The 16,690-nt window shown below is 44.9% G+C and overlaps 1 protein-coding gene and 1 long non-coding RNA gene across 2 annotated transcripts; one reads left to right on the forward strand and one right to left on the reverse strand.

Annotated features, from left to right (window-relative positions):
* Positions 1–10,016: 10,016 nt before the first annotated feature.
* LOC129637292 (uncharacterized) lies at positions 10,017–15,572 on the reverse strand. Its single transcript, XR_008707418.1, has 4 exons — positions 15,484–15,572; positions 12,624–12,726; positions 11,183–11,987; positions 10,017–11,028 (listed from the first exon to the last, which is right to left on the reverse strand). It is a non-coding gene; the product is annotated as an uncharacterized LOC129637292 (long non-coding RNA).
* On the forward strand, positions 11,106–14,981 carry LOC129637291 (oncomodulin). Its single transcript, XM_055561295.1, has 5 exons — positions 11,106–11,241; positions 11,870–11,937; positions 12,614–12,746; positions 13,199–13,308; positions 14,698–14,981. The coding sequence occupies exons 2-5, from the start codon at positions 11,877–11,879 to the stop codon at positions 14,721–14,723; spliced, it is 330 nt and encodes a 109-aa protein (XP_055417270.1). The 5' UTR covers positions 11,106–11,241; positions 11,870–11,876; the 3' UTR covers positions 14,724–14,981.
* Positions 15,573–16,690: the final 1,118 nt, after the last annotated feature.

Consider the following 16,690-nt stretch of genomic DNA (forward strand, 5'->3'; position numbering starts at 1 on the left):
AATAAACATAAAATGAGTGTGTGCATCACAGAGCCCCTGAGATCTCACTGTGTATGTAAGATAATAGAAACGTATATATGTTGGTTCCTGCCCCTGGCTCCTGGCACAGAGCTCCTGGACGCTTGTAATTTCCTAAGTGATAAGAGCACTGGGAGCATCTTTTGTTGCTAATATTTGGTCTTTAACTCTGGTTCACTACACCACTCATTAGTGCCTTAGAATGTCCTGGGTGATGGGAATCTCTTTTGTTCTAACAAGGGCTCCTGGACAAGGGCTGGTCAACAGAAAGACCAAGCCAGGATTAGAAACTTGGAGCTTCACCCCCACCCCACAGCCTCCAGAGAGGGCAGAGGAGCTGGAAATCGAGTTAATGATTGACCCTGCCTACGTGAGGAAGCCTCCATAAAGCCCCCAGAGTGTGGAGCTGGGGAGCCTCACCTGGTGAACATGTGAAGATGCCGGGGGAGCAGCTTGCCTGCAGGGGGCACGAAGCTCTAGGCAGCTTCCCATCTACCTTGTCCTACGCATCTCTCCCCTCGGGATGTTCATCTGTGCCCTTGATCATATCTGCTTATAATAAACCAGCAAACAGTAAGAAAACTCTTTTCCCGAGTCTTCTGAGCTGCTCTAGCAAATTAATCCTTCTTGGGAAGGGGTCGTGGGAACCTCTGACTTACAGCTGGTCAGTCAGAGGCACAGATGACAACCTAGACTCCAGGTGGACAGTGTCAGCAGAATTGAGTTAAATTTCAGGACACCCAGCTGGTGTCGCAGAGAACTACTCACGGTGGAGAAAACCCAGTACGCAGTCTGCTGTCAGAAGTGCTGTGAGTGGGTCGGAAGGTGAGGGTGAAGGAGACACATGGGAGAGGGTGCCATGGCGGTGATCACACACTGTTCAAGACAGGAGTGCAGCCCACGAACTCCGAAGGCGCGGGTGGACCGGGAAGATGCGAGCACAGCTCAATGTCAGCATTTTCTTCCTACAATGCTCCTCAAAGCCCGAGGAGACCTCTGCAGAGGTTAATGTGCAAATAAACTATGATTGATGTTTGCCATCAATTCCACTGAGTCATTACAGCAAATCTCAAAGAGGAAAAAAAAGACATGAGAAGTGCTGTTATCGTTGGGATTACTTAAGGCATGAGACGGGCAGGCAGAGAGGAGGAACTGTCCTCTCCTGCAATATTTGGGTGAAAAATGCTGTATACTGTCCTCTGAGAGCCAGTAAGAAGGCTGGGGGGAGGGGTACGGGGGGCCCCGAAGGCAACAAGAGGTCTAAGGACACCCAAAATGCCTGTTGGATCATTACTGAAGCCTGGAGCGATGGATCCAACGTTCCAAACACGGGATACAGTCCTAACAGAAAGCTGGAGGAAGAACCCAAAGGGGTAAGAGGAACTAAAACCCAGGAAACATCAGCGTTCTCACAAGTGGGAACCCTTTCCCGAACCTGCACTTTTTCCAAGGCCACTGGCAGCTGGCGTCTTAAAAAAAATTCCTGGGATTTCCCTGGCAGTCCAGCGGTTAAGAAAAATGCCTTTTCATAGCAACTGAACCAAGCTGTGGCTTCTTGTTTGTTTTTGACATTTTTGGCAGAGGAGACTGACGTCTGCAGAGTTCTTTTTTAAAAACAAAACTTTTGTATTTATGTATTTATTCGGCTGTGCTGGGTCTGCGCTGTGACGCGCGGGCTTGTCTGGTTGCCCCTGGCTCTAGAGCTCGAGGGTTCAGCAGCTGCAGCACGTGTGGACGCTCCAGTTATGGCACGCGGGCTTAGCTGTTTCATGGCAAGTGGGATCTTAGTCTTTGACCAGGGATCGAACCCGCATCCCCTTTGTTGGAAGGCAGTTTCTCAACCCCTGGACCACGAGGGAAGTACCTGAAGAGTTCTTTATGCGTTCTCACAGCAGCCTCTCCATTGACTGCAGCCAGGACAGGCCCTTCTGAATAATGATCGTCTCACTGGGACTCTGCTCTCTCTGTCTGACAAAAGCAGCAGGTAGTCCACTCAGTTTAGAAAGAGTGGGGAGCCAGGGAGATTTCAGTAGGAAGATAAGGGCTGGCACATTCTCTGAAATTCAGCTTAGTTTCCTCATCTGTAAGGAAACATGAATACCTGACTTTTGGGAACATTCTGAGCTGTGAGATACACAAGGGTTTAACACACATTTAAGTGGATAGGCTGTGTATGGCTTTTTGCAAGAGCAAAATAGGCAATACATGAAAAATGACTGGCTTTTATTATCTTACATGTCAGCATTGCTGGGTCAACAATACTGTTTAGTTGCTCAGTCGTGTCCGCCTCTCTGTGACCCCATGGACTGTAGCCCGCCAGGCTCCTCTGTCCACGGGATTTCCCAGGCAAGAACACTGGAGTGGGTTCATATTTCCTTCTCCACGGGATTTTCCCAACCCAGGGGTCAAACCTGCATCTCCTGTACTGGCAAGTAGCTTCTTGACTGCTGAGCGCCCTGGGAAGCCCCAACAACGTTTGGATAAATAATAAAACAATGACATACACAATTCATACATTGTTATATTTTAAACCCCCAAAGTTTGTTTTTCTTCCTTTCTTTTTAGCAAACACTTTGTAATTTTATAATAATATTTTCACACAATATTCTACTGTCAATAATAAGCTCAGGGACTAAAAATTAGAGTGCAATTATATTCAAAATATGATGTTTTAATATATTTTCATCAAAAACACATAATAAAGGTAAAACATTTAAAAATCAAAATTATTTACGTATGTTTTCACAAAATTGTTTTCTTCTGAAGCATTCAAAGTCCGCTACAAATAAATGGTAAAATACAAACTATACTTAACAAAAACCAAAATTTTAATCAAAATGATTTAAATAAAATGAAAGTGTTTAATGTTTTAAAATACTTACAGAATTTCATTAAACTTTACTAAATTCTTCTAAAGAGGAAATAGTTCACAATTCTAGTATTCAATGTCTAACTAGTTGTCAATGTAAAAAATCGATACCACACTTATCTCATGTTACATCTAGACCTATACGGACACAAATCAAAAATAACATGAGTTGTTTAATACTGCAAATTTTCCTTAGTCATCATGTGGGATTGTTTTAAATGACAAGCTACTTTGTAAACACCTCTGAAACTACAAATTAAAACACCAAGAGAAGGAAAAAAACAAGACATTCAGCACTACCAGGAAACAATACTTTGTTATATGAGAATCCATCATAGTCAGCGTATCTGAAAAAGGACTTGACAACTTAATTAATTTTGTCTTTTGTTTCTTTCCTAAGATTCCTGCCACTCAGATCTGCTCTCCTCCCCAGTCTCTGAGATCAGGAGTGACACAGACTCTGTATCTCCGGAGTTGTCTTGTTTTGAGGACACAGAGCAAGAGATGTGAAGAAGCTTTTCCCTGGGGCCTGAGCTGTGTTAGCCGGGCAAGCGGATGCTCAGTTACACATCACCCAGGCTCAAATGACAGGAGGGCCCGGATTTCCCTCTCTTTTCCTCTCTCCTTTCTCCTCCCCTTCTTCTTTATCTGTATTTAACCTTCACACACACACACACACACACACACACACACACACACACACACACACCACTACATACAAGCCGGGCTAGTGACTTGTTCATTCATTTACTGAAAGTGTCACCGTCTTGCCAGGTATCGCTCGAGTGCTAACAATCCTAAGAGTAGTCCAGATACTTGTTATGCTAAGTCAAGCTATCCTAATGTGATCATATCTCAAAGTACTATGTCCTGTCTTGCCCTTAGAAATCCCCCAAGTACATATATACAGTGGAATCATTGTTGTTTAGTTGCTCAGTCATGTCTGACTCTTCTGCGACCCCATGAACAGTAGCCCATCAGGCTCCTCTGTCCATGAGATTTCCCAGGCAAGATTATTGGAGCAGATTGCCATTTTCTTCTCCAGGGTCTTCCCAATCCAGGGATCGAACCTGCATCTCCTGCATTGGCAGGTGGTTTCTTTACCACTGAGCCACCTGAGAAGCCACAATGGAATACTACTCAGTCATGAAAAAGAACAAGAAATGCCATTGGCAACAACATGGATATAATTAGAGATTATCATACTAAGGAAAGTAAGTCAGAGAGAGAAAGACAAATACCATGTGATATCACTTATATGTGAAACCTAAAATATGACACAATTAACTTATCTATGAAACAGAGGCAGAACCATGAACATAGAGAACAGACTTATGGTTGCTGAGGGGGAAGGCTTGTGGGAAGGATGGACTGGGAGTTTGGGGGCAGCAGATGTAAGCTATTATACATAGAATGGATAAACAAAAAGGTTCTACCGTATATAGCACAGGGAATTATATTCTAGATCCTGTGATAAACCACAAAGGAAAAAATATTTTTTAAAAAAGAATGCATATATGTATAACTGAATCACTTTGCTATATAGCAGAAATTAACATAACACTGTCAATCAACTATACTTCAATTAAAAAAAAAATTCTCCCTAAGGAAACAGGTCCAGACCACACTAACCCTTGATCTTAAGTCAATTATCAAGAGGAACAGGTGGGTGGGCTTCCCTGGTGACTCAACGGGTTTTGTAGCATGTGGGATCTCGTTCCCTGACCAGGGATTGAACCCAGGAAGTCTGCACTGGAAGCACGGAGTCTTAGCCACAGGACCACCAGGGAAGTCTCTGGACATTGTTTAACTTAAGACTTCAGATTCCCACCTGGCCCACCTTGCAGCTAGTCACGTACCCAGATGAGGCCAGGCCCTCTGTTCTCCACTGCTGGAGCCCCTGGTGCTAGTAAGAGCCAGGCCCTGAGGGCTGAAGCTGAACCAGCCACACATACGGCCCCTGCTTCTCAGGAGATTCCAAGAAAATCAAGAAGTAAACCAAATAAATTCAGACCATGGTAAGCATTCTCGAGAAACCAAACACAGAGTGAGGAGATTAATGGGGCTCTGATGGAGGGAAAAAAATGTTTTCCTCCAATCTCTTAGGTTCAGTTCATGGGACCTGTGAATTAAACTGACAAAAGACAGTTAACAGGAGAAAAGGTAAAACTTTATTTTACCTGCATGGGAGTTCACAGGAAAGAAGGGACACTCAATTACATGCCATCTTAACAAAGAGTATTGAATTCTGGAGAAGTGATTAGACAAAGGGAAGGGGGTTTAGGCTTCTTGGGGTAATAGATCACGGGGAAGTGACTGGGAAATATATGGAGAACTAATGGATGATAAGTTCTTTTAGAAACGTCTGTTTATGCAAACTCCTCTTTGCATCAGCGCTCTACCTTTAAAAAAAATTATTTATGTCTTTGGCCTTGCTTGGTCTTAGTTAGATTCACAGTTTAATGGTCAGAGCACATGTGAAAAGAGAACTCAGAACTCTGACCCACCATCTGCAGCAACCACCCAGTGGAAGCCAGCCTGTAAGTCAGACTTGTAGCAAATGAGACCACCATCTCCAGCAAGTAATCCAGGAAGCCAAACTAATGCCCATAACAACTGGCCCAAAACAGCGGAGACTGGATTAATGACTGACAGCTCACTTCACTTTGGCCCTTGCTTCCAACTTAGGACCAACCAGAGAAAGCCAAACATGCTCCCAACATGCTCACAAAGGATACCCAGCTTCTATCAGCCGGGCCCCGGCTGCTCCCCGGTGACAGCCTCCTATCAGAGCATGCCTGAGTCTTCCTCTTTTTCCACTGTCAAACCTTCCTGCTCCTCTGCCTGCCTTTACGGCCCTGCCAAACACAAGAGATGGTGCCTCCCTTGCAGGATGCTCTGAACAAATAGCCCTTGCCTGTGCTCATTTTGTTTACATCCACATGGGGAAACAGACTTGAGCAAACATAGACTCTGACCCTCCTGGCGTGCATCTTACTTCCCAGAGGGCAAGAGACACGATTCAAGCGACCACAGCAAGTAGGGCCAGCAGCTGTGATTTTGCTGCTGAGAGAAGCATGGTGAGAGAGAAGCACGGTGGTTCAACCACCTGTGAAGTCGGGTCTGACCTACTCTTTGAGTCTGGGATGGCTTCCTGGAAGAAGTAACACTTGAGCACTATAAAGGCTGTGTGTATGAGACACCTAAACAGCGAGAGGAAAGAGAAGAGAGTTCCAGGCAAACACAACAGTAAAACAAGGCCATGGCTGGTGGAAGGGTGGGTAACTTGAGGGTCTGATGTGGGAGATAGGGTGAGATGTGGCTGGAGAAGTCTGCAGGGGATGGATCAGGAAGGGTCTTCAAGGCCGTGGGAAGGACTTTTGTCTTTATTCCAAGGGCAAGTGGAACCCAGAGAAGGGCTTGTGGTCTGGCAGAAGAGGTCAGGGGGAAGGGGCAGAGGGGAGTCATATGCTTTGTGTTTTAGGTTGAATCGTGTCCCCCTAAAAGATACACTGAAGTCCTAACCCGCATACCTCATACAGTGACTTATTTATAAAAAAAGGTCACTGCAGGTGTGCAATTAGTTAAGATGCAGTCATACTACAGTCGTGCGGGCATTTGATCCATTACGACTGGTGTCCCTGTAAGAAGAGGACACAAAGGGGGAAGATGGCCAGGGGATGACGGAGGCAGACCCCAGAGTGATGCAGCTGCAAGCCAAGGAGTGCGGAGGACTGCCCGCAAATAGCAGAGGCTGGAAGAGGCAGGCCAGGATCCTCCGTCAGAGCCTTCAAGGGAAGCAGGGCTCTGCTGCCACCGTGGTGTGGGCTTCTGGCCTCCAGAACTTGAGACGACAGATTTTAAAGCCACGCGGTCCGTTAGCGCAGCTCTAGGGAACTGACACTGCTAGGGTTTTGGAAAGATCCACCGAGCAAGGCTGGAAGGGGAGCCCACGCGGATGAGAGCTGGCCTGTTAGGAGCCCTCCGCGGCTGTTCCCCAAAGAAACGATGGAGGCTGGGGGAGGGTGGTGACAGTGGGGCGTGCAGAGAAGATGAGGCTGAGAAATGGGAGGAGGAGACATCCACGGAGAGAGGACGGAAGTCAATTGTGCTTTTATCTACAGCAACACACACACTGAACAGAGGGCCTCAGACACTTCCAAGAAGTTAGTCACCAGCGAGATAGCTGGGGTTGCGCGTAGGCGGTGATGAGACCTGGGTCAGCCCGGTGTGGCTGGAAAGACTACATTACAGAGCTACAAAATCAGCAGGTGTGTGGGCTCAGAGAAGGGGAAGTCTGTGGGATTAAGAGCCCCAGTAGGGATTTGGATAGAAACCGGTGACTGGGGACAGCATCAGATATCTGAGAGAGAAGTGTGATCTGACAGTCCAGGGCCTGTGGCAGAAGCAAAGCCCAAGCACACAGCTTGACAAAGTACTCTGCTCCCTGCTGCCAGTCTTCCCACTGCAGACAGTGCTAGTCAATCCCAGTATCCATTCCCTTCACTCTGGGAAGTCCCTACCAATCGAGTGGAACGGATACACAAATGAAATACTCTTGCAATTGCAGGACAGGCTGGGATTCACCAGGGGACACTGAGACCCCTCTGGACATTTGCAGACCTGCACTGGGCCCCATGATCCTCAGAAGCACTCTGAGAAGTTGATGGAGCAGGTATTTCCATTACTCCTACTTCCCAAAAGGGGAAACTGGGGTCCAGAGTCACATGGCTAATAAAGGACAGATCTGGGCTCAAATTAAGGTCTATTTCCAATGCTTCTTTCTTCTCTTTCATGGGAATTGATGCCCAAAATAAGGAAGACTACTGAATCAACAATTTTTATTGTGGTAAAATATACATAACATGAACTTTACCTTTTAACTATTTTAAGTGTACAGTTCTGTGGTTTTAAGTGCATCCACGCTGTTTTACAACCATCAACCACCATCCATCTCCAGAATGTTTTCATCTTCCCAAACTGAATCTCTGTCCCCATTAAACACTACTTCCGCTTTCCCCCTCTCCTGGTGGTTACCCTTCTATTTTCTGTCTCCACGATTCTGACTACTCCCAAGTGGCCCCAGTGGTAAAGAATCTACCTGCCAGTGCAGGTAGATTCAACTGCTGGGTCAGGAAGATTCCCTGTAGAAGGGAGTGGTAAACCACTCCAGTACTCTTGCCCGTAAAACCCCATGGACAGAGGAGCCTGGCAGGCTAGAGTCGCAAAGAGTCGGACACAACTGAGCACTGATTGAGGCGCCTCAGAGTAGTGAGATCATGGTTTTTGTCCTTCTGTGTGAATCAACATTTTGATCCCCAGATTGCACGTAGTGGGATTCACGTCAGAATCCTGGTCACATTCTTGATTCAGACATCATTTACTGGGTCTCTGTTTATCTTTAGGTTCTATCAGAAAAACAGCATGAATATCTAAAGTGTCTCGGTTTAACCCATATGCTGTTTTCATTTAAATGAGCAGATTTTTTTAAATGTCTTTCTATGGACAGTTGTAAACCCTGCCACAGAAAGAAAGAACTCAGCCAGTTTCTATGGCAACTTAATGTCAGCAACCTAATTTCTTAAGACTTATTTTCAGAAACTGTGTGTGTTTTTTTTTTTTTTTTTTTTTAAGACTGGGCCAAGTGGATGCTGTCTGGTAATCTTGTTTTCAGGTTCTTTTTGCTGTTTTTATATATCTATTCATCATATACTTTCCAAGCACCTAACTAGATCAGGCGCTGTACTAGGCATTTGGGGCAACATCATGTGGGCAAGACAGAAATGGCGCTGACCTGAGGTTTGGTAATTTAAGAGATGCTGTAGGGACGTAAAAAACACAGTTGTGGTTGCCAGAGGAGAAAAGGGGGGAGGGATGAATTAGGAGTTTGGGATTAACTTATATACATTACTATATATAAAACAGGCAAACAACAAGGACCTATTGTAGCACAGGGAACCCTACTCAATATTTTGTAATAACCTATGAGGAAAAAGAACATGAAAAACAATACATGTATGCACATATAAATATGAATCACTTTGCTGTACACCTGAAACTAACACAGCATTGTAAACCAACTATATTTCAATAAAAATAAAAATCTTATACAATGCAAACAAAAAATGCTGTAGGTGATCCTGAGAGAAACTTTTCATGAGAACACTAGCAAAAGTAGAGGCATAGAAGCAGGGCAATATATCTGGGAGGAAATTGAAGATGGTTGTCCAGATTTATGTACCCCCAGGTAAGAGTCCTGAGATCCTTCTCTAAAAAAACACTGAATAATTATGATTGCAACATGGAATCAGTTTTGACTTTTAAAACACTTGAATTCAGCCTTCGAAAAGAAGGAAATGTCATATGCTACCACATGGATGAACCTTGAGGGCATTTTCCTAGGTAAAAGAGACTAGTCACAGAAAGACAAATACTGGACAATTCCACTTGTAAGGAGCATCTAAAGTGGTCTAATTCTTAGAGACAGAAAGTAGCATAGTGGTCGCCAGGGGCTGAGGGAAGGAGCATAGGGAGTTCTTAATCAGTGGGTACAGAGTTCAGTTTTGTTGGATGAAAAAGTTCTAGAGAGATATCCCTGGCAGTCCAGTGGCTAAGACTCCTCACTTCCACTGCAGGGGGCTCAGGTTTGATCCCTGGTCTGGGAAGTAAGATCCCAAGTGCTGTGGCCCAGCAAAAAAAAAAAAGAAGAAAAAGAAAAAAAGTTCCAGAGGTCTGTTGTCCAACCACGTACACGTAGTTAACACCACTATATGTACACTTAAAAATGGTTAAGATGGCAAATTTTATCTTCTATGTTTTCTACCATAATTTTTTTTTAGAAAGTAGCACAGTGATGGCCACATAAGGACTCAATAAAAGGTTTGCAGAAAGCCAAAAAACCCAAAAAACAAAACAAAAACAAATTATGAGGTCCCAAGTCCTGGCCTCATATATTTTCTGCAAATTTTAGCTATGGGGTTGGGAATGGGTAGTTATTTTCCCCTTTTTTGCCTTTTTAGTAGGTGCAATTTAAAATACAGCTGAGAGCAACACAGATGCAATGCGACATTATCATACTGAGTGGAGTCAGAAAGAGAAAGACAAATCCTATATGATTTTGCTTATATGTGGACTCTAAAATATGAGACAAATGAAGACTTCCTGGGTGTTCCGGTGGTTAAGACTCCACCTGCCAGTGCAGGGAACGCGGGTTCAATCCCTGGTCAAGGAAGATCCCACATGCTGTGGGGCAGCTAAGCCCGTGTGCCGCAGCTACTGAAGCCCACACACTAGACCTGTGCTCTGCAGCAAGAGAAGCCGCCGGGATGAGAAGCCCACGCGCCGCGACCAAGAGCAGACCCTGCTCATCACTGCGACCAGAGAAAAACCGCTCGCAGCAAGGAAGACACGGCACAGCCTAAAAGATTAATTAATATCTTTAATAAAATATGACACAAATGAGCCTATCTGTGAAACAGGAACAGAACCACACTCATAGAGAACACACGGATGGTTGCCAAGGACGAAGGAGCTGGAGGAAGGATGGAGCGGAGGTTGGGGTTAGGAGACGTAAGCTTTTATATACAGAACAGATAAAAACAAGGTCTTACTGCATAGCATATATTTAATATCCTATGATAAACCGTAATGGAAAAGGATATCAGAAAAGAATGTACATACAGGTATAACTGAATCACTTTGCTGCACAGCAGAAATTAACACAACATTGTAAATCAACTATACGTCAACCAAAAAAAAGTACAGCTGAGCAATACCAAAGTCAAGACTTTTTTAGAAAGCCATCTAACCCATCTATCCCCTTGGTGGGACAAGGCTCTGTACCCATCTGACACTGACCCTGAGTCTGTCAGCCCTGGCCTGAGGTCGGCCTCACACATCTAAAGTTTCAGAGGCCAACAACAGACCTGCCTCTGATGGCAGCCACTAACATCTGCGGGGGGAGCCCTTTTCAATCGACAGAGGCCCCTCAGATGTGTTTACCTCACTTCAACCACTGTCTCCTCTTTACCAGGCCTCCGGTGTCTTGACACTTGGCCAGCAGGGTTGGTTTGCAAAATTGAAACCTTAGTTAAGGCTTGTTGAGGTTTGGTTTTGAAAACTGACTGTTCCTACCCACATTCCTTTGAGATATAAATAGAAAAAAAAAAGGTTTAATTAGTAAAGCGAGACATCTGAGCTATGTCCACCTGATCCTTGAAAAGGAAATCTAAGAGGTTCTTCCTATCGCTTTTTCAATCCTATATAAGGTACGTCAGTGAGGTAGCAAAAGCGCACCTGTTTTTTGGCTCCTTCAGTTCTTCTTCCTGATTCTTCTTGGAGGAAAATCTAAAACGGTGAGTAGCTGGTGGACCACCCAGATCCCAGACTCTTCTTTTCTACATGGATTTTAGGCTGGTGCATGCGGTGCTCGGGTTCTTTTCCCATGGAGTTGACACATGGGTGGATTTTGATCTCTGGTAAATGGGTTTTTGATGTCTCTGATTCCCATCCTTCGGGACAGAAGGGCATCCCTTCTGTAGAGGGTCTGCAAGCAGCCCAAGCTCTGTCCTTCTGTAAGTGAAACTTGCAATGTTGCATTTCTCTGGCTAGTGTATTAAAATGCCATTGCATTTGTAACATGGTCTACTTCTGAATGGCTTGTAGATGTTTGTATAAGTGGTTGATGATGTAAATATATATATTTTTTACAAGAAAGCAGCATCAAATCTTTCTTCAGTTTGTATTTTTTAATTTCATCTTTGGCATATATTCAAGAGAGGACACTGAGATGAAGGGGGCTGGAATCTTTTCAGTATTTGGTTTTTATTTGGATATTATGTCTTAGCTGGTCATACGCTTATTACACTTTAAAATTGCTCAACAAATGTGCAGTTTCTGTGGGCCTGGGGGGGGGTGTGCTCCCCTGAGATGTGCATGTTTCTGCTAGGCATTTACCACATCTCGATTATTCTGTGAGAACAGGTGGAAAATGAGCATCACAGATGTCCTCAGTGCTGACGACATTGCAGCAGCCCTGCAGGAGTGCCAAGGTAAAGGGGAAGCAAGGCAGCGGCGGCTTTCTCGCACAAATCGGTAGCTCCTGAAAAGTTACAAAAATTAAAATGCAAACTGGCTGAAAGTGCATGGGAATCAGAGGAAGAACTTATTAACTAGAAAACTACATGATAGAAATAGGAGATCTGAGCATAGAATCCCTTTCTGTATGGTGAAAGAAACTTACTAAACATGAAGGAAAAAAAAGGAATCAGTGGATCCCCGTAGCCTGTTTGAATCCTATGATTGTGTTTCTCTCACCAGTTAGACCAGTGGGGCTGCCATCCTGGATACACATGAATAAAGGGCATCAGGAGGCACAGATGAGAGGAGGCCAGAGAAGGGGAGACAGACAGAGTCAAGTGGAGAGGGAAATCTGGGGAGGGGGAAAGGAGATGAGAGTATGAAGGCATATGGTCTTGGCTGCCTCAGAATCCAGACCCAGTCACAGCCCTACTTGGCCTTTAAAAAAAAAGTTTTTTTTAAACAGAGCATCCCTGTAGCTCAATGATATTGTAATGTATGTAAATGATATGTATCATTGATAATGTAATGTAGTTTTAACTCAATGATAATGTAAAGTAGTTTTAACATCCTAAGTTGACATCACTTTGGTCCAGAGACAGAATGCAGTCCAACGAGCATCAGAATAACCTATTCTCTGTTTTTCAGATCCAGATACCTTTGAACCCCAGAAATTCTTCCAGACATCGGGCCTCTCTAAGATGTCGGCCAGTCAGGTGAAGGATGTTTTTCGTTTCATAGACAACGACCAGAGTGGGTACCTGGATGAAGAAGAGCTGAAGTGAGCTTTGTCCTAAGCCTGACCAGCACCCCGACATTGTTAGGTGGGGCTGGGGTGCAGTGGAGGCCAGTCTCCCCAGTATCTTTCAATGACCAACTCTGATGTTGGTCACTCAGTAGATTCTCATGAAAGAGCAGAGCATGAGGCAGTCCACCACGCTGACTCGCAAAACACTAAATATGAGCACGAAAGACTTGGGGATAAAAAGTTATTAGTCTTAGGAGTATTCCTTGGCAAACTGACTTAATAGCAAACTTCTGAAAAAAAAAAACTTTTTTAAACAAAAGGTCCACTAGTCTCGACAATGAAAGAAACTTTTGCTTGCTAAGATCTTGACTGATTATTGTGGTTGCTAGGAACAGATGGTTTGCTTCAAGGGGAAAAGAAAGGGGCAAACACAGAAATGTGTGTGGGTTTTAAAAACATTCCCCTCAATCTTCACTATCCTGTAGGTTTTTCCTCCAGAAGTTTGAGAGTGGTGCTAGAGAACTGACCGAGTCAGAAACCAAGTCCTTGATGGCAGCTGCAGACAATGACGGAGACGGGAAGATCGGGGCTGATGGTATGTTCACACCTGTACACGGCAGGAGAGACTTGAGCTCAGGCGGCATCCTGGGCAGGGGGGTTAGGCCATGAGGTCAGACAAATACAGGTTAAAACCCCCCTACCTTCAGCTTGCTGAGCCTCAGTCTTTTCATCCATAAAAGTAAAGTGAGGATACAAATGATCTATGTCAAGACTCTGGCATGGGGATATACCATAGAAGGTAGTCCCACTGATCACTGTCTATGAACCAGAAAATACCCTTCACCTGACCACGGTACTAGCTACTAGCCTGGCCCATTATTTGCAAGACACCCTGATGTACCTGAAAAATAATGTTAGGAATCTCCAGCAGTGGGACTTGAGTCTCTCTGAATAAGGGAAGAATTGACATTCTCAAGTACATCTCATACTGAAGTGTCTATTTGATTCTTTTGAGTAGAAAAGGATCTTAGCTTGCAAGGGTTTAAAGAAATATGTTTTCCTGGACATTAGCATACCAAGGAGGCAATACTAAGAGGACACGTAAATCAATCACCATTTGCGCAGCCTTCTGTGTGCAGAGCCCTGTATTCAAATTTCATCGTAACTGCATGTCTGGAGGATTATCTTCATCTGATTCTGTCATGTTACCACATGTTTTACCTACTCCGTGCATGTCAGCTCAGGAGAACTTCTGTGTGTTCCTTATGGTGGTACTAATTAAAATGTAAAAAATCTACTCAAAATGATACCACTATCACTTCCTACAAGGGAGTTAATGTAGCCTGTATGGATAGAAAAATAGTTTAGGTAAGGGAAGGTGGATTTATTTAAACTAACTCATAAGGTGTCACTGACAGCTTTTACAAACAAGCAAAGCTTACTAATAAATATAAAACAAATCCTAGTTTTCAGCTTCACTCTGTAGCATCCACACCTTATTATTATCTCTTAGTAATATAAATTTGGGGGGCAAGGTTAGGGTCCAGTGGAGAAAAGTTAGCGCAAAGTCCCAAACCATTAAATGTTTCCTAAATATACAATAAGTAGCTACCCAACAGAAGGAGGAAACCTCCCATTTCTGTCCTGAATTGACCAGACAAAAGGCTGAGTGAGCACAGGTACTGTGATGGGCTGCTACAATGAATTCATTCCTCGTCAAAGCAAAATGACTGGATTGGCAAGTTCTAACACAAAGGGCTCTGATGCAAAATTAAAGATGTTTGTTACACTAGATTCGGCGGGAGGATGGAACACGCAGGCTGTCAGTCACACCTTGTTCTTTCTGCGCCCTTGGAGGGGGCCATGGCCATCATCTGACGATGTGCTTGGTTCTCTTTCCTCCTCAGAACCCTCACTGGCAGTAGCCTGTCTGTAAAGTGCCAAGCCTTCCCCGCTGACCCTGTTCTCACTTCTTCTGTTCTAGAATTCCAGGAAATGGTACATTCTTAAAGGGCCCAGACTGTGGAGCTAGAATCAGCCGGAAGGCCTCCAAAGCCCCCGGAATTGGGACACCCCACCTCCTCCCCCTAATTTATTAATTTCCCCCAAAATGCTTCTACAGTTTGTCCGTTGCGTTAGTGAGGTCATCTGTGTTAGACAGTCATCCGTGACTTTTTGGTGGTGGGTGTGCCCTAATGACTCCTGTAAGGCCAGACAAAAATGCCTTTTAAAAAAAGTCACCCAATAAAGACACCTTTCTCATCATCTGCTGATGTGTGGGTGTGGTTTCTTCCTCCATGAGGGATGAAAGCGATTTGAAGACCGAGGGAAGAATTTCAGGAAGATTTCTGGTCTTAGCCGAGTGCTAAGCCATCCTTACTTGCGTTGTGCACAACCGCACAGGGAAAGGAGGTTCGGGGAAAAAAGTCACAAATAAATGGTATCATCAGGTTAGGATTTTCTCAGCAATTTATCTGAGTCTGAAAGGCCTATGAAGAGATTTTAGCCAGCGGAAAGTCACGCTTGCTTACGTGTTTTCTGCTACTGGGTGTTAGGTTGTTATAAGAGAGATTTAAGTAAAAGCAAATAGTACAAGACAGAAAAAAGTGCAAGGCTACAATGGCCCTAAAGCTAAGGAAATCTGCAGTGCTGGCTGAGACAAGCAGACATATTTTCAAGCTGTTTTTTTTCCCTTAGGAAAACAGGCTATCAGAGACTTGCTGGCTCTGACCAAATCTCCAGCCACCCCCTTCTCCCCCTCCCGCCTCACCTGCTTCCTCCTTCTCCCTTCTCCTTTCTCCTTTCTCAGCCACCATTTTCCTGGCTCTTATTTGATACCACCTGAACCAACTACACCCAGAATTGCCCGAACATTTGAGGCAAGACTCAGGTTCCCATTACAGGTCTTTCACTAGGGTGGGGCAACCTCAAGCCAGGAAATTCTCATTAGGCTGACTTCCAGGTGGCAGGTTTGAGCTGTTCTCTCGGGCTGACCCTGCGGGTGAGGACTCCTGGGAGGAACGGAGGCACGTTCCCAGAGCGAGTTTACAAGCTCATGCTTCTTACCCCGATACCCAAGCTCACAGTGCCCTGGCCCCTCTTGGGTTTGCCGCCATCCTGCTGAGTGGCTTATCTACTTCAAACTCCTGTTTTTTGGAGTTTGTGGCAGAGCAGATTTTCAAAGTGCGGGCTATGTACTACAAGGGGGTCTCAAGGTGATTTTATGGGGGCAGGGGCCAACACTGTTAAATGTGATAGCCATGTATTTATTTTAACAGGTGTCAGAAACATAAAAGTGGCACAAACTGTATTTTAATATCGCTGCTTTAAAATAAGGCTACTAGACATTTGGAAGCATATCGAGGGACCTCCTTGATGGTTTAGCAGTCTAGTGGTTAAGACTCTAAACTCCCAATGCATGGGGCACAGGTTCAGTCACTGGTCGGGGAACTAGGATCCTGCATGCCACACAGAGCGACCCAAAGGGCAAGAAAAAGTGTACTGATTTGAAGAATATTAAGTCACGCAGAGGGGCTTCCCTGGTGGCTTGGTGGTAAAGAACTGCCTGCAATGCAAAAGATGCAGGAGACGCGAGTTCGATCCTTGGGTTGGGAAGATCCCCCTGGAGGAGGGCACGGCAACCCACTCCAGTATTCTTGCTGTGAAAATCCCAAGGACAGAGGGGCCTGGCGGGCTATGGTCCATGGGGTCACAAAGAGTCGGACACAACTGAAGCGACTGAGCACACACGCACACACGTCATGTAGAAAGGACAGAACCCATAAAGGCCATTTACAGAAGACTCCAACTGGGGAAATCCAGCCCCCAAATGAAGCCCTCTTTGGGGAGGGCCACAGAATGGGTGTGTCCCTTCACAGCCGGCTCTCTTGTTCCCCTCCTTTTGCACAGCTGTGCCCTCACGCCCTCCTCCTCCACATCCCTCCTGGAAGGAATTGGGCTAGTTCCTCTATACCTGT

Source organism: Bubalus kerabau, chromosome 23 (assembly GCF_029407905.1).
Source record: "Bubalus kerabau isolate K-KA32 ecotype Philippines breed swamp buffalo chromosome 23, PCC_UOA_SB_1v2, whole genome shotgun sequence".
NCBI lineage: Eukaryota > Metazoa > Chordata > Mammalia > Artiodactyla > Bovidae > Bubalus > Bubalus kerabau.